Here is a 25,332-nt window from a genome sequence, read left to right as displayed (position 1 = left end):
AAATTGATAACAAGGTTATTCGTCAGACAAGGTCTTTGATGTCAATGAAACAACTTTGCTATTATAGAAAAATGATGCGAGCTGCATGGTAATTGCACATAACTACCAAAACAACAACACAGATCACAATAAAGTTATTTAAGGAAAACAAAAGCCAGTGTGAACTATTGGCTTTCTTCCTTGCCATATGTCAAGTTCTGAAAAGCGCCGAGACAATGTTGTGATTTGATTTTACTTTATTAGGTCTTCATCTGTTATATATAAGTATATAAAGTAATACTGAAACAATCTGTCTGCACTCGGGCGATACTTATCATATAAGTTTACGAAGGTCGCTGATTAGATTTGATTTAGATTTGTATAAGAGAGACATATACCAAAGAGACATTTAAACTCATAAGTTGAAAATATACTGACAATGCAATGACTAAAAAAGAAAAATTGATTGATTGATTGATTGATTGTTGGTTACTTAACGTCCAGTGGCAAATAGTTCATGCAAATTCAGGACGAGAACAAGTTCACAATAAAAACAATAGGTAGGTTGTTGTAATAGAGGTCATCTAGGATGATGGTCGGGGAAATTTGGACTGCCACTGAAAAATGAGGGTATATTGGATAGGGACAGAAATTTTGCCTTGCAACAGGCCACTTACGGACCCCTCAAAGAGTTTTTGCAAGGGTTCTTAACGTGCAGGAGCGTGGCACTCTCTTTACACGAGGCATCGGATTTAACGTCCCTTTCTGACCGGACGTGACTGCGAACTTGATACATCCCGCACAGCCAAACGGACACCCCACTTCAGCAAGCGTTTTACTGCCGGTCGGGAGAAGACCAAGTGACCATATTTCTATACCCCAGTCACCCTTGAGGTGAAAAAGAAAAAAAGACAAACAGACAAACAACGGTACAAATAACAGAGCATAGCCAATTGAAGACCGCAAAATAAACCCATATATATTTTTATTTTCTTTCATATAGATATTAGTTCCGTTACTTATTACTTATTCCTAACATTATGTAGATTCTTTCATGTTGAATTGACATCGTTTTCTTTTTTTATATTAAATCTTCTTATTGACACTAGTATATGATTAATCCCGTAAAAGTCATAGTTTTGGCAGGGGTTTGCTCATGTAGTCTTTCTCAAAGTGAGTTAATTTAAACTCGGGGCAATTATATTATTTGTTTTTGTTTCATTTCAGACTCATCCACTGCGTTAATTTCAGTAGTGTTTCAAAGTCAACTCGCTTCCATTTAATAAGATATGTTTCGTCTATACATGAAAACAGAAGATGTGGTATGATTTTCAACAACTGCCAACAAAAGACCAAAATGACATAGAAATTAACAGCTATAGGTCACAGTACAGCCTTCAACAATGAACAAAGGCCATACCGCAAAGTCATCTATAAAAGGACCCGATATCATATGCATGGTATTCATATCGTCTGCAGTAAATAATTACTTGAACAGTACTTGGTTGTTTGGAAGAAAAACAAATCACTCTCGAACACTCCTTAAGAACAATTCATTCATCAGTGATCGGTGTACACAGATGTAGACATGGTTGCACTGGTGTAAGACCGCATATTGAACCTATAGATCTCTTTATTCCGTTTGTGTTGTAAGGTTGTTGTCAAATTGTATATATTGTCTCCTTATACAAACACTTACCTGTATCTTTATTTTTTTTTTATTAAACTCTTAATTTCATTTCAAATAAACTGAATATTATGTCAGTAAGTAAACATACAACTGCATATTGTCATCTACACATTGCACATGTTATATAATTTCGACTTTGAGTTGAACACTTACAAGTATTTTTAGAAAATGTATGTTGAGTGCACTCAAAAGCCTTATACTTTAAAGTACTTGACTGTTTACTTTTTGTACCTAGAGAAAATATATTCAAACTCATTGATAGAGTTTACATTGGGTGGCTAATTATATAAGCTATCAGATTTAGTCCTCAATGCGTGATCTACGGAACCAAACATGTATAAGATATCGCTATCACAAACAGAATATTGGTTTTTAATTAACAGTCCTTGAACTAATGTTAAATTCTTAAATGTGTCAGAAAGAAAATTGTATTGTTTCATTTTAGAAAAAAATACATGTAATCCAGCAAACTGAAGTTAATAATCCCAGGACTGTATTGTACTTGCATTGAGGTTCCAGGTTGTATCTCGTCATTGCGTCCTTGTTGTAACGTACGTTCAGACGAACTTTTTTATGTACAGTGTTATGAATGAATACATGATATTACTAGTTCCTATTTTTAGATCAATAATGTGAAACATTTCAAACTTATCTATTTGTTTTAATTTGGTTTACATGTTTAGGAATATCAATCAAACATTGTCTGCAATTACATTATTAGAAAACCGCTAATATTTATTTGAGATAATGTTCGCGTCTGGCGTATAAAATTATAATCCTGGTATTTTTGATAACTATTTACACCACTGGGTCGACGCCACTGCTGGTGGACGTTTCGTCACCGGGGGTATCACCAGCCCAGTAGTTGTCACTTCGGTGTTGACATGAATATCAATTATATGGTCATTTTATAAATTTTCTGTTAACAAAACTTTGATTTTTTCGAAAAACTAAGGATTCCCCTACCCCAGGAGTAGATTACCATAGCCGTATTTGGCACAACTTTTAGGAATTTTGGGTCCTCAATGCTCTTCAACTTTGTATTTATTTGGCTTTTTGAACTATTTTGATCTGAGCGTCACTGATGAGTCTTATGTAGACGAAACGCGCGTCTGGCGTATAAAATTATAATCCTGGTACTTTTGATAACTACTTTAAAACAAATGGTTTAGAATAGATTTTTTTTTATAAAAAATTGGATGTTTTTGATATCATATCAGATCATTACAATGATTGCATTATTACTAAAACATTGATCATTTATCTATAAGGTTATCAATTTACCAATATTTGATGTCTGCCATATTTGTGTTGATGTTTGATAGATTAAAACAGTAAGCTTTCAAATTTTAGATATTTCACAATTTATCTCACCTGTTTCCTTTTAACGTTTACTATACGGTATTGGTTTTGTTCCTTGTTGAAGGGTCTATGAATTGGTTGCAGATTGTCAGTTTTACTTTTAATATTGATAAATGTATACATCTCGTTATTTCTATATACATGTACATAGGAGTGGAAACAAAGTTTGAAATCCATGAGTTACCGAGCATTGGAACGACGGAATCTTGTATAGACTTTCATCAACAAAAAGGGTATCCGGAATAATATAATATATATATATGAAGCTTTATTACTGAGTGGCTTGATCAGATCTGACCAATAATTACATGCACATGTATTTGAAATGTAATTGAAAAGTAATTTAGCAGTACATGTTTTTTTTTTAATGTAATTGAACAGTAATTTAGCAGTACATGCTTTTTCTAATGTAATTAAGTACATTACCAGTACATGTAATTTTAAAAATGCTCAACTACACATTACACATGTACATGTGTCTGAGTGTTCAAATAAAATCTGGAACATTCAATTACATGGAAAATTGTAATGCATTACACTTAGTTACAATGACATGCCCAATTACCCAATCCCTGCTAAGTACATCCTTAACGCTGGTATCGTTGATGAGTTAACTGGGTTGTCTCAAACTGTTTGAAAATCTTACCTTTGGCTGTACTACTATACTCCTTTTTCGTTTCTGAGAGAAAAAGTACTGTCGACAAAGAAACAACTGCCAAGTGTTATCTCATTACATTATTTTGACTTTGAGTGTAAAATCATTTATCGCAAAATGTATGTTGATTAAATTGTATAACTGTCTACTAAAATAGTCTTTACTATTTATCATTTGTACATAAAAGACATTTTCGAACTTAATCTATCGTTGATAAGGCTAATTCTTTGACATATTTCTTTAAGCTATCGGATTTAGTTCTAAATGCGTGTTTTACAAAAACATTCATCTATCAGATCTCGATAACAACATTCGTTTTCATTTGAAGGGCGAAAATACAGACTAAATCATCTTATTTGTTCACCTGTTCATGTAATCCTCTCGATATTTATATGTGTACATCACCAGCTGATAGTCGTTGCTATCCAATCATACACATGTATGTATCTCATAGGGACACATTGAATAATGAAGATTTCAGTGTAATCCATGTATTCATTGGAGAACGAATGCCGGTATATCAAAATCGACACCCTTATTACTATTGTTGATACCTTCAATATACCGTAAGCCTAAAAATAAAAGACACAATGATTACTGATTACAGAATGTATGTAAATCAAATTGGTGAGCTAACTACAAAGAAACGATTGTGAAGCATCCAAGTAAAAAATCTCTAGAAATTGTATGGGCATGATCGAGTTGACCTTGCTCTAGATATCCAAAATGTTTTCTTCTACAATTTTCCAATTCTCCCTATTTTATCGAAGATGCTAGAGGCTAATTATCTAGAAATAATTGTGAACCTTCTTTTTATTTTATTATAAATGGAAATATACAATTGGATTTAGATTAACAAATGCATAAAACTTAAACCAGATCTACAATTGACCAGTAAAACATGCATACAAGCACACAAGTTATTCATTCACGACCATTGCTGTTTTTGGGACGACCTTTTACATTTTTACTGATCGATGTCGTTGTCGACTGTAGGTGTCATCATTTTTGCTAATAGTAGCAAACATGTACATGCTGTGTTTTTTAAAACAGTGTTTGTAAATTTCATTGAAACAAAAATATACCGAAAAAGATGCTGTACATTGTCATTATTTTTTGGATTTAATACTTTCAACACAAACACCAAGATTAAAAAAACGTACACACACTTAGCTATCTGAAGTACAATATTAACTAGGGTGTTTATTATCTGAATTGATTGAAAGATTTATCAACATCAAAGGTACAGCTATGTCAACGCTAGACATGATTGTACAATACAGATTGAACCATCATTGTTTCAATTCTTTTTTCGTGCAATTGGTCATTCAATGCATCCTGCATCGTTTCGGGTTAGTTTTCTGGTATGCCTTCTATGGATAAAAACTCTAGGATCGCGTGATTACATTTTACTTGACTTTTTCGATGAAATTGCATAAACAGGTGCATCTACTAAATCAAGTTCTTTGGACTTGATTTTGAATGACTTTTTCGTTGAAAAAGCGTATATTGGTTCATTGGTTATGCATGACGACGGGTTAGTTGAATATGTGTTCGTTGAAGTGTTAATTTCACTGTTCGATAATGTTTTAGGTTCTACGTCAAATTCTTTTGACTTGCTCTTTATTGATTTTTTCGTTGAAATGGCGTATATGGGTTCACTGGTTAGCTTGGTTGGCGACGGGTTATTTGAACTTGTATTAAATGAACTGCTATCTTCACTGTCAGATAGTTGTGTCACACGGATCCCATGAGACATGTCGATGTATTGTTCTATTGTCGTAGTGCTCCTTTGTGAAATGCCAATGTATGGCTCTGTTGTTGTATACATTGCATCCCTTGAATCTTCAATTTCATCATAGTCATCAAACTGACCAATAGACGATTTTCGGTCTTTCTGCGCGGTTAAAGTAAACTTAGACGCATTTTCACCGTCAGTCGTAATTTCTTCTATGCCATCATATATGTCATCTAACGATAGATTCTTAGTAAATAAATGTTTCTCCTCATTAGGAGTTACTGCGTCTTTTATGTCATCAATTTCATCGTAATCTGGGATTTGCTCACTTGTGAAGACATGCGAAGGTCGGAAAAGAGTTGACATTTCTTCTGAAGTATCAATATCATCGTAATCACCCCCAGGAAATTCATTTGTAAAGTCCAGTTGTCTTCGGGATGAAGCTGTCACATCTTCAGAATCATTGATATCATCATAACCACAGGTGAACTCATGAATATATTTGTTTTGTATTCGGGAAGCATGTGATGCATCTTCATGTTCCTCAATATCATCATAATCACTGGTTAACTCATTTGAACATATTGAAAAGTCGATTTGTCTTCGAGAAGTATGTGACCCATCTTCTGGATCGTTGATGTCATCATAATCACAAGTTAAATCATTTGCAAAGTAACTTTCTCTTCTAGTTGAATTTTGCACATCGTTGGGATCCGTATTACCAGATAATTCATAAATGATATCACGAGCAGGAATTGGAAAGTTTTTCGTGTCTTTAGTATCTACAAAATCAACTTGTAAAGCCAATTCGGGACATTTCTTGTTTTCTGTTTCTGTTTTACTATCCTGATTTATGGTTATTGTAGGCTTGTAAGGTTGATACTGCTCTTTGGAGTCCTTAGTAGGATGATAATTGTCTTCGTGTTCAGATCTACTGTTGATACAGGGAATATGCTCCATTTGATGTGATTCAATATTGATAGTGTTCGAGTTAAGTAATGATTGTTCCGTTTGTGTTTTAGCATGACAAATACTGTTTATTGAGTCATCATTATCACTTGTTTCTTCCACTTTTCCAGTAGTAATGTTTCCGATTTCTGGTTTTGATCGATGACTGCCTCGTTTGAAAGTTGTAAGACGTTTATTTAATTTATCGTTTTTAAAAGATGTCTGCACTTCCAACACACTTCCGTTTCCGCTGTTTCTCCCATCACTTGATTGTTCATTGATACTTTCACTGTCTTCTATTATGTCTTCCAATGGGGATTGCAATTCGGTAATTTGTACAGAATATGAACGCTGGTTTACAACAGCAGCATGCTCTTTCACATCCTCCTTTTTCCGCTTGTTGCTACTACCATGATTACTGAAACAAACAATACAACGAAATATACTTATTAAATTGATCTAAGTGTGTTCCTTTGGTTGTCACCAAAGATTTTAAAATCTTGAATAAATCAGATACCAATCACAAAAAGTAAGCTAAATAGTCGAAAGAAAAAACAAACAAAAGTAGATATATCCCAATTACTACCCTATGAAAAGAAATTAAATTAACAGAAAATGATCATCAAACATGTTTAAACTTGATGCTCACAAGAACATGGTCTAACCTTGGTTTATGCTTTTTCTGCATTGTGGACTAAAATTCATTACAAAAAATGAGTTTGTTGATCTTGTATTACGGATCCTTTGGGTGATATACAATGTCTAAGTATTATGGTTTTCAAGACAATAGGCAAAACACCAAAAATAGGTAAAAATCAATACTAAGAGCCATAGCTCCAATAAGAAGTCTACTGACGAATTTTGGCCATTAAATACGGTAAACATTGGTAATACTCTTCTTGAAAGGGCAATAATTACAATAAGGAGTTATGGACGATTTCAGTCATGTTCTACTTATAGATATTAGAAGATGTGGTATGAGTGCCATTGAAACAACAATGCATTTTTTGCTTTTTAAGTGTCCTATTTATTATAGTTTAACTCTAATAAGGAGTCTTATGACAATTTCGACAATATTAACGTTTTTGTAGATTTTTATATGTGCCTCAATTTTGCACACTAGAGTTACTAACTTAATATATCTATTGTTTTGTTTTTTTTTATATAAAAGGCACAAACACAATGTGAAATTGTTGTTAAAGGGTATTACTCGAATAAGAAGTAGTCAAAATTTCGACAATACTAACTTCTTGCTTTGCTAATTATTTTTATCTGTATAAAGTTTTCCACAGTCATTTGTAGCTAACACAATAACAGACAATAATGGAAAACAAACAAATTGCGAAAATTGACTCTTTGGGTCAGGTGAGCTAAAATACGGACTCTTATAAATTATGTTCCTGTCATAATAACAAATTGTGGTATTTTTCTGTGCCTTAACAGAGTTCAAATAAGATTTTTATAAAGATAATGTAGAACATGACATAATTACATAAACAAATCATTATCAGAGTTAATTATAAAAAAAACTGGTAATGACGAAAAACAGTACGTATCAAGTTTAATTGTTTCGAATCACGCTACGAGGCAATTAGTCTTAATCAATAATCTTATCATCTTGAAATAATTACTTAACAAATTACGGTTTAATTGGTGGTATTATGGTGTGACTAAGTTTTCATTGGTTAGAAAAAAGTAATATTACAAAAATACTAGACCCGAAGAAAATTTTAAACGGAAAGTCCCTAACCAAATGGCAAAATAAAATGATAAAACACATCAAACGAATGGATAACATCTGCCATATTCCTGAAAAAAGTAAAATCACAAAATTAAAATGCTGAACTCCGAAAAAAAATTCAAAACGGAAAGTCCCTTATCAAATGGAAAAATCAAAGGCTAAAACACATCAAACTGACTTAGTAAAGGCCTTTTCGAATGTAGAAAATGGTGGATTGAACCTGGTTTTATAGCGCTAAACCTCTCACTTGTATGACAGTCGCATCAAATTCAATTTATTGTAATGCATTGTATTGCATTGTATCTAATTGTATAGCTGATGTTTGTATTGCCTGACCCTTACGGGTAGAATTTTGCAATACAGATTATATTACAGTTCAAGATAGTTTTACCTTGTTCTGATGGCAACGATAATAATTATAAGGACAATCATCAGTGAAATTAATCCCATCAGTCCATACATTGATATACCTGTAAAAAATAAAATAAAAAGGATACTGAACTCTTAGGAAATTATTTAATAAAAACTCCCTAAGCAACTAAAAAATATTTTTTCTATTATATTATATGAAATTATTGATTAAATTTCATGTAAGAAGTGACTCAAATAACGATACCATATCGTAACTAAAAGTAAAAATGTCGTATGTGTTTAATAATAATCTCTCAGACAGCGACCAATGAAGGTCATACTTGTTTTTTAATTAAGTTATATATTCTATCAAATAACATGCAGACACAATTGTGTTTCTCTATTTAATGTTTTTTATGTTTCTTTCCTTATTCTTTATGAATACATACAATATGCATAATTAGAGCAATATATCTTAATTTGTGGTATATTTAAAATGTCATTAAAAAAAGTTAGTATGTAAGTTTGCAACTGCAAGATGTTATCGTAGAGAAATAGTTATCATTGTTTTGTTCAGTTTGTATTCTGCATTTAACATCCAATATATTTCTCAACAATAAAGACACCTGACACCTATTAAAGTTTAATTTCATCTTTTTGCTTTCAATATGTTGCTATGCAATCAAAACTCCAATAAATTAATCAACCTATGTGTATGATATTTGTTATCGTTTTTATCTATCACATGACACTCTAGGTAACTATTCATATGACTGTGGTCTTTATTGTTTCATCAATACTGCATCATCTGTACTTCACTGATAACCTTAAACGTCTAAACAGCGGAAGGATATATTTGTTTTATCAACACGAAAATAGGATGCATAATTGGTCTGGCATCATTTATGTGAAATGGATATAGAAATATAACGGATTATTTTGTTTTTGTTTGACATTTTAATTGGATTTGTTAATTATGGTATGTGGAAAGTTTTAGTATTTACAATTTTCAATTTACAAATTTATTGGTTTCAATTTAATCTTTTAAAGGATGTTTAAGGACAAATTAAATGCAAAAGCAATGCATATGTTTAGTTCTTATTTCAATTTGTTGCTCTTCATTTTCGTCATATTCATTAATGAATTATCCTAAGCTATGATATACGAATGACTATGCATTTTCATATCGAATAACATCGTAATATAACCCAATTAACTCGTGTCTACGGATAAAACATATCTAAATCTTGATATGTTCCTTCATATTGCCATAGATTGACAACTTCGAACTTGAATCTCTGACTTCCATTGTTTAAATTTTTGTAATAACTTGCCCTTTAATGCATGGTATGGGGTTTACCTTTCTTAAAGTATACGTTAAGCTCGTGCTTGTTCATTTCAAACTTATGTCATCGTAAGGGATGTACCCCTTATACATTATCGGTATTAAGGACGAGCGATTGAAATCAATACCTAATGAATTTAATACCATCAACATCAATTGGCTTATAAATGCGAAATGTGTAGCTTAACTCATTAGTTACATGTTTTGCCATCTTTTTGTGTCTTTTTGGAAATCTTTATCAAGTCAGGAAAATTACAGTTTGTTTTCAGTTCGTTTTATGTTTTAATTTTGCCATTTGATAAAAGACTTTCCGTTTTCAATTTTACTTGGAGTTACGTAATTTTGCAATTTAACCCTTTTTAGTGAAGTTTAAATCTCCGCCATTTATACCGATCAACTGTTTTAGAGAATCTACCAATTTGATATAGCAGTTAATGGTATGCAGGTTATACTTTATATTTGATTTTACATAAAGGCAAACATGAAATATCACACGTCCTTTGATCATTATTGATAAGGCAGTTGTTCCCTCAGATGTACATAAATGATAAAGTGGCTTATTAAATGCATTTTCAAATCAATCATTCGCAAATTATTTTGTTTTTTTGGGAGTTTTTTTAAACATTTAACGGCAGACCTTTGATAGTTTTTCATAAATTCATTCTCAGTCTATTTAGAGACTGAAATATTATATAGATATACACGTGGGGTTGAAGACAGTAAGCTGCCTTCTTTCCTTCTTTCTTTCTTTTTGTTTTATTTTCTTTGACCTTGACATAATTTTCATTCACAATAACAAGATTGAGTGACGACAACATCGATTCAGTATAATTGTTTTCAAAAATTAGTTTTGAAAGATGAAATTGTATGTCCCTTTGTCACTTATTGTATTTGTAGAAGGATCGCGTTTCAAATTATCTTCAACAAAAAATCAATTTTATATTTTGTTTTCAGAATAGTACACTGGTTTGTACAAACGATGATGTTTACGATATGTTACTTCAGCTTCTGAACACTCAGTATTTCTCCGAAACCGAAACATCTGCAAATTGTACACCAATGAAACAACCAGAAAAATCACGAACTAATGAGATCGGACGATCCATCTACGCATATGTAACACCTGTGATACTGCTCGTTGGTATTCTCGGAAACTCATTGTCGTTAACAGTATTTTTATCAAGAAACATGAGGAATCTTTCAGCAAGTTCATATTTAGCAGCATTGTCAATTTCAGATATGTTGGTTTTAATCCTTTATGTGACGGTAGAATGGTTAAAACGAGGCCTTGTTTATCTCATTCCGAATACTAATTTACAATTTCTGGATAAGGATGGTGCATGCCAGACGTTACTTTACATAGCTTATGTTTTACGGTTCTTCTCGTCCTGGCTTGTGACAGCATTCACTATTGAACGATATATTGGAGTATGTCATCCTCTTTACAGACGATATATATGTTCATTACCTGGATCAAGGCGGATAATATTTGGAATCATGATAGCGAGTTCCATAATAGTTATTTATAAACCAGTTTTAAGTGGAGTTTATTTGAGTCATGATGGTATTCATTATTGTACCGGAAGTAAGGATCACGACTTCCTGTCATTTATCTTGGATAGCATATTTGCGCTTTTGATTACATTAGTTCCGTTTGTTATTATATCAGTACTAAATGTTCTGATTATGCGAAAACTTTGTTTACGAAAATCACAATTTCGTGTATTCGGCAGAAAGCACGTGAACAGACGTGAAAACCGACCGATCACATCTCAATCAATATCAGACGAGAGTTTGATAAAACTGGAGTTTACTCTTATATTGTTTACAATTTCGTTTTGTTATATAGCGTGCAATGGACCGTACTTTATTGTTTGGTTTAGGAATTTTCTACATAGTAAACATTTATCAACACATTTACAATATTCAAACTATGGCGTGGAGTATTGGCAGGGTATTTTGTATATCACCAAAACTATATTTTATATGAACTATTGTATTAACTTTTTTCTCTACAGTATCACAGGGAAGCATTTTAGACGTGAAGTTAAATCTTTGTTGACATGTGAACATAAAAAGACGTCATTTAGATATTCCCAGTCAACATCAAAAACTTGTTCATGGGTTTAATTGGTACCATGTACCAAGGATATTTAAAACATGCACATTAAACTGTTCAAGAAGTTTGAAAGTGCACACACACATATCAGTTTAGTTATATAAACCAATGAACCAATCATGATAATGCCATATTAGTATGTAAATCACAATTGAATTGTATTTTGAACAATCTTAATCTAAGTTTGAAACTTATTCACAAATACATTTTTTTAGAGACATAGACTATAAAAGTAAACCGTTTAAGATGTGCTGTGTTCTTGCGTCAAATACATTAATACAAGTGGTGTCTTATCATTCAATTCCGAAATTATATATTACACGAGTATTCCACATAAAAACGGAAATGAAGTAATTATTCATGGAGAAGGAAATTAAAGTGGAGGGACTGCTTATTCTTCAGAACAATTATTTCACGTTCGACTCCAAAAAATTAATATATCGTCAAAAATCAAGTTCTGCAATGGGAACAAAAGATGCACCAACATAAGCCAATCAAATCATTGAGATTAAGATGTTTCGGTGATCACAACAGACAAATCGGACATTTCTTTTATATATTAATTATGAAAGTTTGAAAAGATAATTAGATGACTGTTTTGTTTTATGGAATAACAGTTTAGATATGCTAATGGAACTTAAAGATGTGCTCAATGAAATAAATGATAACATTTAACTTACTATGAAAACAATAGCAACAAACTACAACTCTTAGACATTTTTATCATAGGGAACGGAATACACAACGAAACCGATATTTTTTTTAAACTGACTGATTCAAAACAATACTGACTTTTTCATAACATGTCACCCAAAACATAGGAGAGTAAATAGATCATCTTACCTAGCTAAACGCAGATGTACCTATATCGTTTCAAATACAGAATTAAGGGATACAAGATTAAATGAATTAAGACACAATGTATATGCTTTTATGCGATAAAAACTGAAGACAATAATTGATGGCGATATAACCAGAGCAATTTATTTAGCTTACAACAACCGAAATCGTCGAAAAGTTGCCGACCCGTTCCACATTTCAAATTGAATATAGTGAACCAAAGGTACAAAAATGTGGATGACCAATTAGTGAAACTTGTTTATACTTTTCCGAAGGAACATAATTCGTTTTTAAAGACGAGTAAATATTTACAATTGGGAAGAGTTTATATGTGCATTGGAAAACCTTTTACATTGGAGAACATTTAACAATGATGTGATATCTGAATACACGTAATAGACCAAATGTGAATACTCATATTGAATATACATATCTAGTGCAATTTCACTTTATTTTCATGTCCAACTTAGAGGCATTATGTTTTTCGGTCTGTGTATCTGTACGATCGTTCGTTTATTCGTCCGTCCGTTTGTTCGTTTGCCCATATCTCCCTCTTCGGGGATACATTTTGGTAAAGGTACTTTTTGATGAAATTGAAGTGCAATCAACTTGAAACTTAGTACATATGTACCCTGAAATATGATCCTTCTCATTTGAATGCCAAATTAGTTTTGTCCCCGAGGGTATCACCAGCCTAGTAGTCAGCACTTCGGTGTTGACAAGAATATCAATCATATGGTCATTTAAAACAAATCTGTTTACAAAACCAAGGTTTAGATAACCTTAGCCGTATTAGCTTTATAACTTTTTTCATCTGAGCGTCACTGGTGAGTCTTATGTAGATGAAACGCGCGTGTGGCGTATTAAAGTATAATTCTTTTTAATAGTATTTTTATAAAGAACACGCTTATAATGTCGGAGTACGCATAGAACATACTAGTAACATGAATGTTTAGATTCGTAAGCGACATCTATTGTAATTATATAAGTAGGATGTAAAGAACCACCTTTGATTTTTGATTTTGATTTTGACACCTTATCATCTACAGTGACGGAAAGAATCATATGACTCATAGTAAATATGCTGCAAACATTAAACAAAAGACTGTGATGTGGTATGATTAATAATGTGTCTACGAGATAAATAATTTAAAGATTTTTTTTTACTCATAGCTAAAGATTGTTTAACAATGTTATTGCATAGAATTAAATACATAATACATCAGCTGGTATGTATCAAATGTCTTTTCATATGGGTTTCACTGCATAAACCGAATTATAAAAACGGGTGAAAATGGTATAACAATTGTTTCTGAAAATTACTTTTCTTCAAGTCATAATGTACTCATATGGCGAAAAATATTTGTATGTATTTATCATCACGTAAGGTAAAGAATAATAATTATGTAAAAGACGAATGGATTTTCATTAGCCGATGGTTAAATTTGTGAAACTGTCTCTAAAGAATTATGGACTTATTAGTTTTAGAAATGTATAAAATAATATCATCCTTTGATTAAACAGAGAATTGAAATGAGGAAAGTATCACAGAGACAACAATATGATCAAAGAATAAAATAAAACAACAGCTGAAGGCCATCAATTGGTCGTCAGCACAGCGAGTAAATCCCGTACCAGGAGGAGGACTTCAATTGGTCATATGTATTTATTTTGTGTTCTAGCATCTGTTCATTACAAATAAACCCATTTACATGATTACATAATCAATGATAATGTTCTATGATTTTCGAACAGGGAATTGGTACAATCAACATCAAACAGATTTTTCCCGCTCAAAATTTATTTGAAACACATAAAACAAAACATGTTGATTAATTATTTGCAAACTCATTTTGTAAAATGTGTTGACTTTGTCTATCTGTATTTAAATAATTACACCAGGTATTCGTTGTATAGCGAGCATGTTATGCTGATAAAAGAAACATTTACTTATAATTGGTTGTATATGCTCAAACGTCACTGATGAGTTTTTTGTAGACGAAAAGTGAGCATGACGCAATATAAATGCCAATCCTGGTATCTATGATGAGTTTGTTCACTACGACTGGGTCGATGCAACTGCTTCTTTTTTTATTCCCCAAGAATATCACAAACCAAGTAATACGCACGTTTGTGTTGACATGATTTATCATTTATATAATCATAATTGTATTGTTAACAAAACTTTGAATTTTTGAAATACTTAGGCTTTTCTATCTCATGGATACATAACCTTAACTGTATTGGCTCAAACATTTATGAGTTTGTGGTCCTTAATGTTCTTCAAATTCATAAAATTGAGAATGGAAATGGGGATTTTGTCAAAGTGACAACAACCCGACCATCGTGTAGACAACAGACGAAGGCCACCCATTGGTCGTCAATGTAGCGTGAAACTCCCGACCGAGGACGTATCCTTCAGCTGGCCCCTAAAAAAATATACATACTAGTGCTAATAGACGTCATACTATACACAAGAAACTAAAATTTAAAATCATACCAGACTAACAAAGACCAGAGGCTCCTGACAAGGGACAGGCGCAAAATTGCAGCTGGGTTAAACATTTTTTTTTTTAAATCTCAACCCTCCCCCTATACCTCTATCCAATGTAGAAAAACAAATGCGCAACAATACGCACAGTCAAACTAAGTTTGAAAGAAGTCCGAGTCGGATGTCAGAAAATGAAACAAAATGACAATAATACACAAATAACAACAGATTACTAGCAGTAACTAATGTACCAGCTCCAAACCTCAATTAACTGATTGCAATATTATGTCTTCATTATATGAATATCACACAATCCCTCCTGTTAGGAATTTAGTATTATACCATCATTCAATGTATGAGAAGAAAATAACACGTGTCATGCCAACAATTGGTTTTCGAATAAATGTGTTTAATTCCGATGCAAAGACCCTATAAGTGAATCAATACTAAAGCCACAATATGCAATCTCTAATGACCTGACAATAGTATCGTAACTATATCCCTTCTTAATAATTCTTTTTAAAGGTTAAGTACTTTATTTTTCCATTTTAAATACTTTTTCGAGCGTCACTGATGATACTTTTGTAGACGAAACGCACGTTTTGCACAATACAAAATCTCATTTTTTGTATCTATATTGAGTTTATTTGTTAATCGTAACTCATTCAAAATAAGTATAAATATTGAAACGAAAACAAATGAAGATCATTCAACTTGTTTTTGCTTTGCTTGTTATATCCTTAGAACTTTTATATGCATAACAATGTGTATCATACAAATGCAGCTAATTAGACACGCTATCGATGATAAATTAAAGTTTTGTTCAGATAGTGGTAATCTGACTATTTCATAAGATCAATTATATCTCAATCTTTTCTAACTTTCCAGTAGTATGTCTCAATATCTTATCCGTTCATCTTTGTATCTGTTATTTATATTTGATCACATTTAAAAAAAATGTCCAATAAGTCCATTCACTAGGATCATTTAAGATTATTCATCTCCGAGTCACATATGAATAAACTCAATATATATTATTGTTTAAATTTGAGTATCATTACTACAGATGAGCTGGATAAGAAATAAAGTAAAAACCTTCTATTTAGCGTACTTGTTGACAAATGAAAAGAAAATTATTGTTCCGGCTTTAATTGTTCTTATGATACTTTACTACTTTTGAGCAGAACTTTGTGAATATAATTGATTTGTGTGTTCGTTATAGAAGGTGATCATGCTTTTTTAATAGTTTGATTCTATTCGTGTAAAAGCCGGTATGCAAAAATTTTAATTGGCTGTTGTAAAAAATCACACCTGAAGTAAGATGTTTTTGCTACATAATTTAACAATCAGTTATGCCAAGTTATAGGCATTTAATCCTGTTATTTATGGCTTACTAAGTATATTAGATATTTTACGATTTTTCGATAAATTTGAAAGTCATCTCTCAAATGGTCAGTTTAGAATAAGAACACAATTAGTTTCGTATAAAACAATTATACCGATACAGGTTAACATAAATGTAATGCTTTTTTTCTTACTTAGGTATGACATAAACGAAAAATGTGATTGTAGATATAGATTTTGGTTTTCTTCATTGAGTGTTAGTTTCCGGTAGCTTGCTTTGATTGTAGTTTAAAAATAATATAAATGATACGTTGTATGAGGGTCAGAGCATATTTTTGCTATTACAAAGCAAGATTTGGTTTCATACTAACACGTGTTTTTATATTTCAATAACAATTCTGATGCTTAAGAAAATGTCTTATTAAATGTTTAGTTTATAGTATGTATTTGTTTTAATAAACATGTATGTTTCATATTGCTTTTATTATGCAGCAAATATCTTTAGATTATAAACAACGTGCCATCACAATCGACAGTTTCATTCAATCGTGGCACTTAATTGTATTAACTCATTTGATAAATTTAGCTACTGGTAATCAAATTTACATGCATATTTGTCTTATCATCAATTATACATTCGCAAAGAAACGCATTTAAGTATGACCATTATTGCGAAATTTTTTATTTCATATTTATATTTTGTTCCTTTAACATTCACAATAAAGGAAACAAAAGCTCAATCCCACAAAAATGAAAACATTTTTTCTTTTTATTTTAAATACAGAACATTTAGCATTTATTTTAATATAGACGGATGTACATTGCTTTGTTATGTTGAATTATCTAGAGTCAAGACAATGCATAATGTGACCTTTTAAAGTAGGTGAAATATACATGAGCCATAATTAGAACAAGTCCTATTGTCGTTGGTTCTAACAATACAAGAAAGGATTCTACATTCAGGGTGAATCCTATCACGCACATCATCAGTAGACAGCTTATTATCGCCATAGACAACAATCTAACAACGAAAATAGTCTTTGCGTTTTTGAGACCGTCCGGAATATTTGTTGTCAATTTTGTTTGCGATGAAGATACCGCTAATGGAAAATCAGTATTTATTGAATACGATGACGTCATTTCATTACCATCCACATTACTTTCCTTGGTTTGCTTGCTCGACTCTTTTGTCCTTGTTTGGTCCGATTCTTTAGGAGGAGCCTCGTTCCCGTAGTACCACGCTACCTGGAAACCGTTGACGTATGCTACACTGCTTGAAAAATAGCACATGATGACATACTGAATAGGCATAACAAGGATGTTGTTGGCTAGAAAGTCGGTCGTCTTTCCTACCATAGCTATAACAACTGAACCGGTCGCTTGACCACTGGTTGACTGTAGCCTCATGTTCAGTAACACCTACAAAAAAACATTCATTTATTTTCGTGGGCATCATATTCGTGGATACTATTTGATTTCGTGGTTTTGTCAATCTCTGTATACTAAGCCTTATGAAAATATGTTATTTGTTGAAAATTTGAAGTTCATTATCTAACAAAATTCGGATGTACTGTTTAGATGCCTGTTTTCCAATGGATCAGGCGTAACTAATACATGGATGTCTCATATTTTGATGAAAGCATGGCTTGTTTTTATCATCTCCCAAAAGATCTTGTTGTTATTGTGACAAGGCCAGTTGACGTGTATACGCAACAAGTAATCGAGGTGAACAGAAATCTTACAGTTTTTACTATTTCAATCTCAAATAATCTATCTCTGTTTATATAAAATCTAGTATATCTTCATTGTATTGCAGCTTTTTTACATACAAAATAATTCAAAAGAACAGCTGTATTGATGATCGAAATACTATTTCATTGTAGAAAATGTTTTACCAGGAATAAAAATCAGGCTAGAAATGAATTCAAATACTTTCTATTATCAGAACAGCACATAACTGTTGTTACTCAATATAGAACGATGAGTGGTCATACTTTAGTAATTATATAAAAGGTCCTTAGGCTTTATTTCCAAATAACTACTGAAAAGTTACCCCTAGAGCTACAACTCCCATTCAAAACATTTGTTTTTAAATGCATAATGGAAAGTTGATGTCGCTTCGTTTCTTTTCCCACTTTTAACAATACGATTATTAACAATGAGATGTGGTATGATTGACACAGTTCACGAGGGACCAAAGTATGATAATTTAAACAAGTTGAACAATTGTTCGTCTCACAATATTGTATCATATTTTGTATTGCGTTCATTGTCCTTTCTACTTTTGTTTTGTGCCATCTAACAAAATAAGTTCGATCTTAATATGGAACAATATTAATGTTGAAAGTGAAAAAGTGCATGTTTTTTTCATATAGTACATCACACCTTCAATTGAACGTGTTCTTTTAAAAACGGTCCTTCTGAAGTTATTCCTCTTAATTTGTGAATTCTGCTCACAAATTGGATATCTTAATAGTAAAAAGGAATTAAGACTTGAATGTCATTTTCCGATTGCCCTCATTACTTTCTAAATGTAAGTAGCACAACTGAATATTTTAGAATACAATTGCATTAAGATACTGAACTACTAACGACGTCATTCCATTCACAATAGAGTGTGAATATGCTATCTTAAATTCCTAATAACCAAAAGTGAATGCAATTATCAATGCCTTTGGCGATATAGCATGTGTAAATAAGTTCAACATTCCCTTAAAAGTAACAAGAAGCGCTGATATCAAATTAAGGCAATTCAAACGAAAATGGATTTGGTGATAATTGACCTAATTTCATGTTTGTTCCTTAATAAAGAAAGATGAATTATCAAATCAAAAATGTCAAGGAAATAGAACAATTATGAGATTTTTGATCGAAGAACTGACGACAGACGATTCTTAATTGATTCGTGTTTCTTTATTATGGACTTGTTTGCTTGATTATAACAGTTATATTACTTGAATTTATGTCATACTTTTACATTTTGTATTATTATCAAAAGAGACCACTCAAATATGCTAAACAAATCTATATAGGCGTTAAAAATAATGATTTATTTTTTAATATAAATCTGGACATACTGACAACTACGATAGATTTAACTTCTATCCATATTACGGAAATGTTTATTCTACATCAATCATAATATGCAAAAGAGTTTTTTTTTGAGCACCCTAAAAAATATTATACCAAATGTATATTAGCCCCTTATCCTTGTAAAGTACATCAAAAACATGTGCTATGACTTCACATTCATTCCATCGTTTCATATTGCTCTAGGCTTGCACTTCGAAATTAACATATGAATATTACCTGTGGAAAGGTTTCTATGCACCATAATACGATTGCCACATATTCTATGAAATTCTCCACTTTGAATAGCAGTTCAACAGCAATAATAGCCGACCACGTGACAACACACACAGAAGGGTAAATTATTTTTAGTATCTTTTGGTACTTTTCTAAATCCAAAATTGTACAAGAAGTGTAAATTCCAAAATAGGACAATATACCGAACTTATTTGTCCATAAATTGGTATTTTGGCATATAAAAATACGAAGAATAAGTTAATCAACGATGCCGTAAAATTCTATGTTGCCCATAGTACATCGAGTCCTCTTACTGACTTCCGGCGGAAGTTCTTCTATACTTGCGGAAGTAGAACAATGAACCACAGCGTGGTGCTACACATGCCGCTTACATTGCCAAGCATGCATGTCCAGAGAGGCCAATTGTCTCGACAGTTTTGCTGAAGGAATTTGTTATTGTCACTAAAGTTACCATCTGCCATAATGAGTGTGCTATTTTACACCTGCAAGTAAATGTAAAATAAAAACAGAAAATAATTAACTTAAACAATTGAAAAAAAACGTAGGAAAACTTGAAAGATCAGATACATGTGGAGAATGATCTGCTTACACTTCCAGAGCACTGAGATCACCACAAGTTTAAAGTTGGATTCATGTTGCGTATTTTTTTTTTGTTTTGTATTTTGTGAACTGCTGCCTTTCTTTTTTAGCAATGTCTCCAGGACGAGTATATTAATTTTAGAAATATCAAATAAATAAACAAATGATTATCTCGATCGCTCTGTTTTCCATTTAAAAGATCATTTAGTTTCTCATTGGTTTCTGAAATAGTATAGCAAGGTTTTGTACTTCCCCATTGTTTTATTCCTATAAAATTATTAATATACTGGTCCTTTGTTGAAGATCGAATGTTACAATTTCGGGGATTTTTATATCGTACAATGCGGTATGGGCTTTGCTCATTGTTGAAGATCGTATGGTGACCTACAGTTATCAATTTCTGTGTCATTTGGTTTCTTGTGGAGAGTTGTCTCATTGCCAATCATACCACATCTTTTTTATATATCCTTTATTTTCTTGATTCGTTAGTTGGTTAGCAGATCGATAGTAGTATAAACGTCATGTACTGAGCTGTCAAAACGTCTGGTCCATATAAAGCATATGCATATTATGTATTCACGTTGCAGAAATCAACATATAATATTCATATGTATCCATATGCATTTGAATAGTCAAAGTACATTTACTTTGAAAACTACCGCCATGATGTAGCTTTGAAAGTAGCGATAATTCCCGAAAAACAATAAAAAAATTTACATTTTCCAGGCGATATTTAAACACATACAAGTTGAAAAACATGATCGATATGTACATCATTCGTCCATTTATTTCACTAAGATTAAATAAAATTTCGATTGATTCATGTTTTTGGATCGACTGAAATGTTATACTTTCCCTTCTTTACCTTTTAACTTTCCTATTCATTGTGTTATTTATTTTCGAATATCAATACAAAAAAGGAAGATGTTGTATGATTGTTCATGAGACAAATCTCCACAAGACACCAACTAACACATAAAAACGAAGGTTATTCGTCAGACAAGGTCTTTGATATCAATGAACATCTTTGCTATTATAGAAAAATGCTGCGAGCTGCATGGTAATTGCACATAACTACCAAAATAACAACACAGATCACAATAAAGTTATTTAAAGAAAACAAAAGCCAGTGTGAACTATTGGCTTTCTTCCTTGCCACATGTCAAGTTCTGAAAAGCCCCGAGACAATGTTGTGATTTGATTTTACTTTATTGAGTCTTCATCTGTTATATATAAGTATATAAAGTAATACTTAAACAACCTGTCTGCACTCGGGCGATACTTATTATATTAGAATACGAAGGTCGCTGATTAGATTTGATTTAGATTTGTACAAGAGAGACATATCAAAGAGACATTTAAACTCATAAGTTGAAAATATACTGACAACGCAATGACTAAAAAAAAAAATTGATTGCTTGATTGATTGTTGGTTGCTTAACGTCCAGTGGCAAATAGTTCATGCAAATTCAGGACGAGAACAAGTTCACTATAAATACAATAGGTAGGTTGTTCTAATAGAGGTCATCTAGGATGATGGTCGGGGAAATTTGGACTGCCACTGGAAAATGAGGGTATATTGGATAGGGACAGAAATTTTGCCTTGCAACAGACCACCTACCGACCCCTCAAAGAGTTGTTGCAAGGGTTCTTAACGTGCAGGAGCGTGGCACTCTCTTTACACGAGGCATCGGATTTAACGTCCCTTTCTGACCGGACGTGACTGCGAACTTGATACATCCTGCACAGCCAAACGGACACCCCACTTCAGCAAGCGTTTTACTGCCGATCGGGAGAAGACCAAGTGACCATATTTCTATACCCCAGTCACCCTTGAGGTGAAAAAGAAAACAAGACAAACAGACAAACAACAGTACAAATAACAGAGCATAGCCAACTGAAGACTGCGCAACATAAACCCATATGTATTTTTATTTTCTTTCATATATATATTAGTTCCGTTACTTATTACTTATTTCTAACATTATGTAGATTCTTTGATGTTGAATTGGCATCGTTTTCTTTTTTTATATTAAATCTTCTTATTGACACTAGTATATGATTGATCCCGTAAAAGTCATAGTTTTGGCAGGGGTTTGCTCATTGTAGTCTTTCTCAAAGTGAGTTAATTTAAACTCGGGGTAATTATATTATTTGTTTTTGTTTCATTTCAGACTCATCCACTGCGTTAACTTCAGTAGTGTTTCAAAGTCAACTCGCTTCCATTTAATAAGATATGTTTCGTCTATACATGAAAAAAGAAGATGTGGTATGATTTCCAACAACTGCCCACAAAAGACCAAAATGACATAGAAATTAACAGCTATAGGTCACAGTACGGCCTTCAACAATGAACAAAGCCCATACCGCAAAGTCATCTATAAAAGGACCCGATATCATATGCATGGTATTCATATCGTCTGCAGTAAATAATTACTTGAACAGTACTTGGTTGTTTGGAAGAAAAACAAATCACTCTCGAACACTCCTTAAGAACAATTCATTCATCAGTGATCGGTGTACACAGATGTAGACATGGTTGCACTTGTGTAAGACCGCATAATGAACCTATAGATCTCTTTATTCCGTTTGTGTTGTAAGGTTGTTGTCAAATTGTATATATTGTCTCCTTATACAAACACTTACCTGTATCTTTATTTTTTTTTATTTAACTCCTAATTTCATTTCAAATAAACTGAATATTATGTCAGTAAGTAAACACACATTGTTATCTACACATTACACATGTTATATAATTTCGACTTTGAGTTGAACACTTACAAGTATTTTTAGAAAATGTGTGTTGAGTGCACTCAAAAGCCTTATACTTTAAAGTACTTGACTGTTTACTTTTTGTACCTAGAGAAAATATATTCAAACTCATTGATAGAGTTTACATTAGGTGGCTAATTATATAAGCTATATCAGATTTAGTCCTCAATGCGTGATCTACGGAAACAAACATGTATAAGATATCGCTATCACAAACAGAATATTGGTTTTTAATTAACAGTCCTTGAACTAATGTTAAATTCTTAAATGTGTCAGAAAGAAAATTGTATTGTTTCATTTTAGAAAAAAATACATGTAATCCAGCAAACTGAAGTTAATAATCCCAGGACTGTATTGTACTTGCATTGAGGTTCCAGGTTGTATCTCGTCATTGCGTCCTTGTTGTAACGTACGTTCAGACGAACTTTTTTTATGTACAGTGTTATGAATGAATACATGATATTACTAGTTCCTATTTTTAGATCAATAATGTGAAACATTTCAAACTTATCAATTTGTTTTAATTTGGTTTACATGTTTAGGAATATCAATCAAACATTGTCTGCAATTACATTATTAGAAAACCACTAATATTTATTTGATATAATGTCCGCGTCCGGCGTATAAAATTATAATCCTGGTACTTTTGATAACTATTTACACCACTGGGTCGATGCCACTGCTGGTAAACGTTTCGTCACCGGGGGTATCACCAGCCCAGTAGTCAGCACTTCGGTGTTGACATGAATATCAATTATATGGTCATTTTATAAATTTTCTGTTAACAAAACTTTGATTTTTTCGAAAAACTAAGGATTCCCCTACCCCAGGAGTAGATTACCTTAGCCGTATTTGGCACAACTTTTAGGAATTTTGGGTCCTCAATGCTCTTCAACTTTGTATTTATTTGGCTTTTTGAACTATTTTGATCTGAGCGTCACTGATGAGTCTTATGTAGACGAAACGCGCGTCTGGCGTATAAAATTATAATCCTGGTACTTTTGATAACTACTTTAAAACAAATGGTTTAGAATAGATTTTTTTTTTATAAAAAATTGGATGTTTTTAATATCATATCAGATCATTACAATGATTGCATTATTACTAAAACATTGATCATTTATCTATAAGGTTATCAATTTACCAATATTTGATGTCTGTCATATTTGTGTTGATGTTTGATAGATTAAAACCGTAAGCTTTCAAATTTTAGATATTTCACATTTTATCTCACCTGTTTCCTTTTAACGTTTACTATACGGTATTGGTTTTGTTCCTTGTTGAAGGGTCTATGAATTGGTTGCAGATTGTCAGTTTTACTTTTAATATTGATAAATGTATACATCTCGTTATTTCTATATACATGTACATAGGAGTGGAAACAAAGTTTGAAATCCATGAGTTACCGAGCATTGGAACGACGGAATCTTGTATAGACTTTCATCAACAAAAAGGGTATCCGGAATAATATAATATATATATATGAAGCTTTATTACTGAGTGGCTTGATCAGATCTGACCAATAATTACATGCACATGTATTTGAAATGTAATTGAAAAGTAATTTAGTAGTACATGTTTTTTTTTAATGTAATTGAAAAGTAATTTAGCAGTACATGCTTTTTCTAATGTAATTAAGTACATTACCAGTACATGTAATTTTAAAAATGTTCAACTACACATTACACATGTATATGTGTCTGAGTGTTCAAATAAAATCTGGAACATTCAATTACATGGAAAATTGTAATGCATTACACTTAGCTACAATAACATGCCCAATTACCCAATCCCTGCTAAGTCAACCTTAACGCTGGTATCGTTGATGAGTTAACTGGGTTGTCTCAAACTGTTTAAAAATCTTACCTTTGGCTGTACTATTATACTCCTTTTTCGTTTCTGACAGAAAAAGTAGTGTCGACAAAGAAACAACTGCCAAGTGTTATTCATTACATTATTTTGACTTTGAGTGTAAAATCATTTATAGCAAAATGTATGTTGATTTCATTTTATAACTGTCTACTAAAATAGTCTTTACTATTTATCATTTG

General features: G+C 32.1%; 1 protein-coding gene and 1 pseudogene across 1 annotated transcript; one reads left to right on the top strand and one right to left on the bottom strand.

Moving 5' to 3' along the window:
- The first annotated feature begins 10,776 nt into the window (after positions 1-10,776).
- LOC143055541 (cysteinyl leukotriene receptor 2-like) lies at positions 10,777-13,176 on the top strand. Its single transcript, XM_076228702.1, has one exon. It carries the CDS (start codon positions 10,803-10,805, stop codon positions 11,937-11,939), a length of 1,137 nt encoding a protein of 378 aa, XP_076084817.1. The 5' UTR covers positions 10,777-10,802; the 3' UTR covers positions 11,940-13,176.
- Positions 13,177-16,889: 3,713 nt separating this feature from the next.
- LOC143054278 (uncharacterized) lies at positions 16,890-25,250 on the bottom strand (annotated as a pseudogene).
- Between the last annotated feature and the right edge of the window lie 82 nt (positions 25,251-25,332).

Source organism: Mytilus galloprovincialis, chromosome 12 (assembly GCF_965363235.1).
Source record: "Mytilus galloprovincialis chromosome 12, xbMytGall1.hap1.1, whole genome shotgun sequence".
Lineage (NCBI taxonomy): Eukaryota > Metazoa > Mollusca > Bivalvia > Mytilida > Mytilidae > Mytilus > Mytilus galloprovincialis.
This window is presented reverse-complemented; position numbering and strand designations above follow the sequence as displayed.

What these genes read in the sequence shown, in the direction of transcription:
- LOC143055541 (XM_076228702.1), top strand. Translation starts at nt 10,803, where the DNA reads ATGTTACTTCAGCTTCTGAACACTCAGTATTTCTCCGAAACCGAAACA.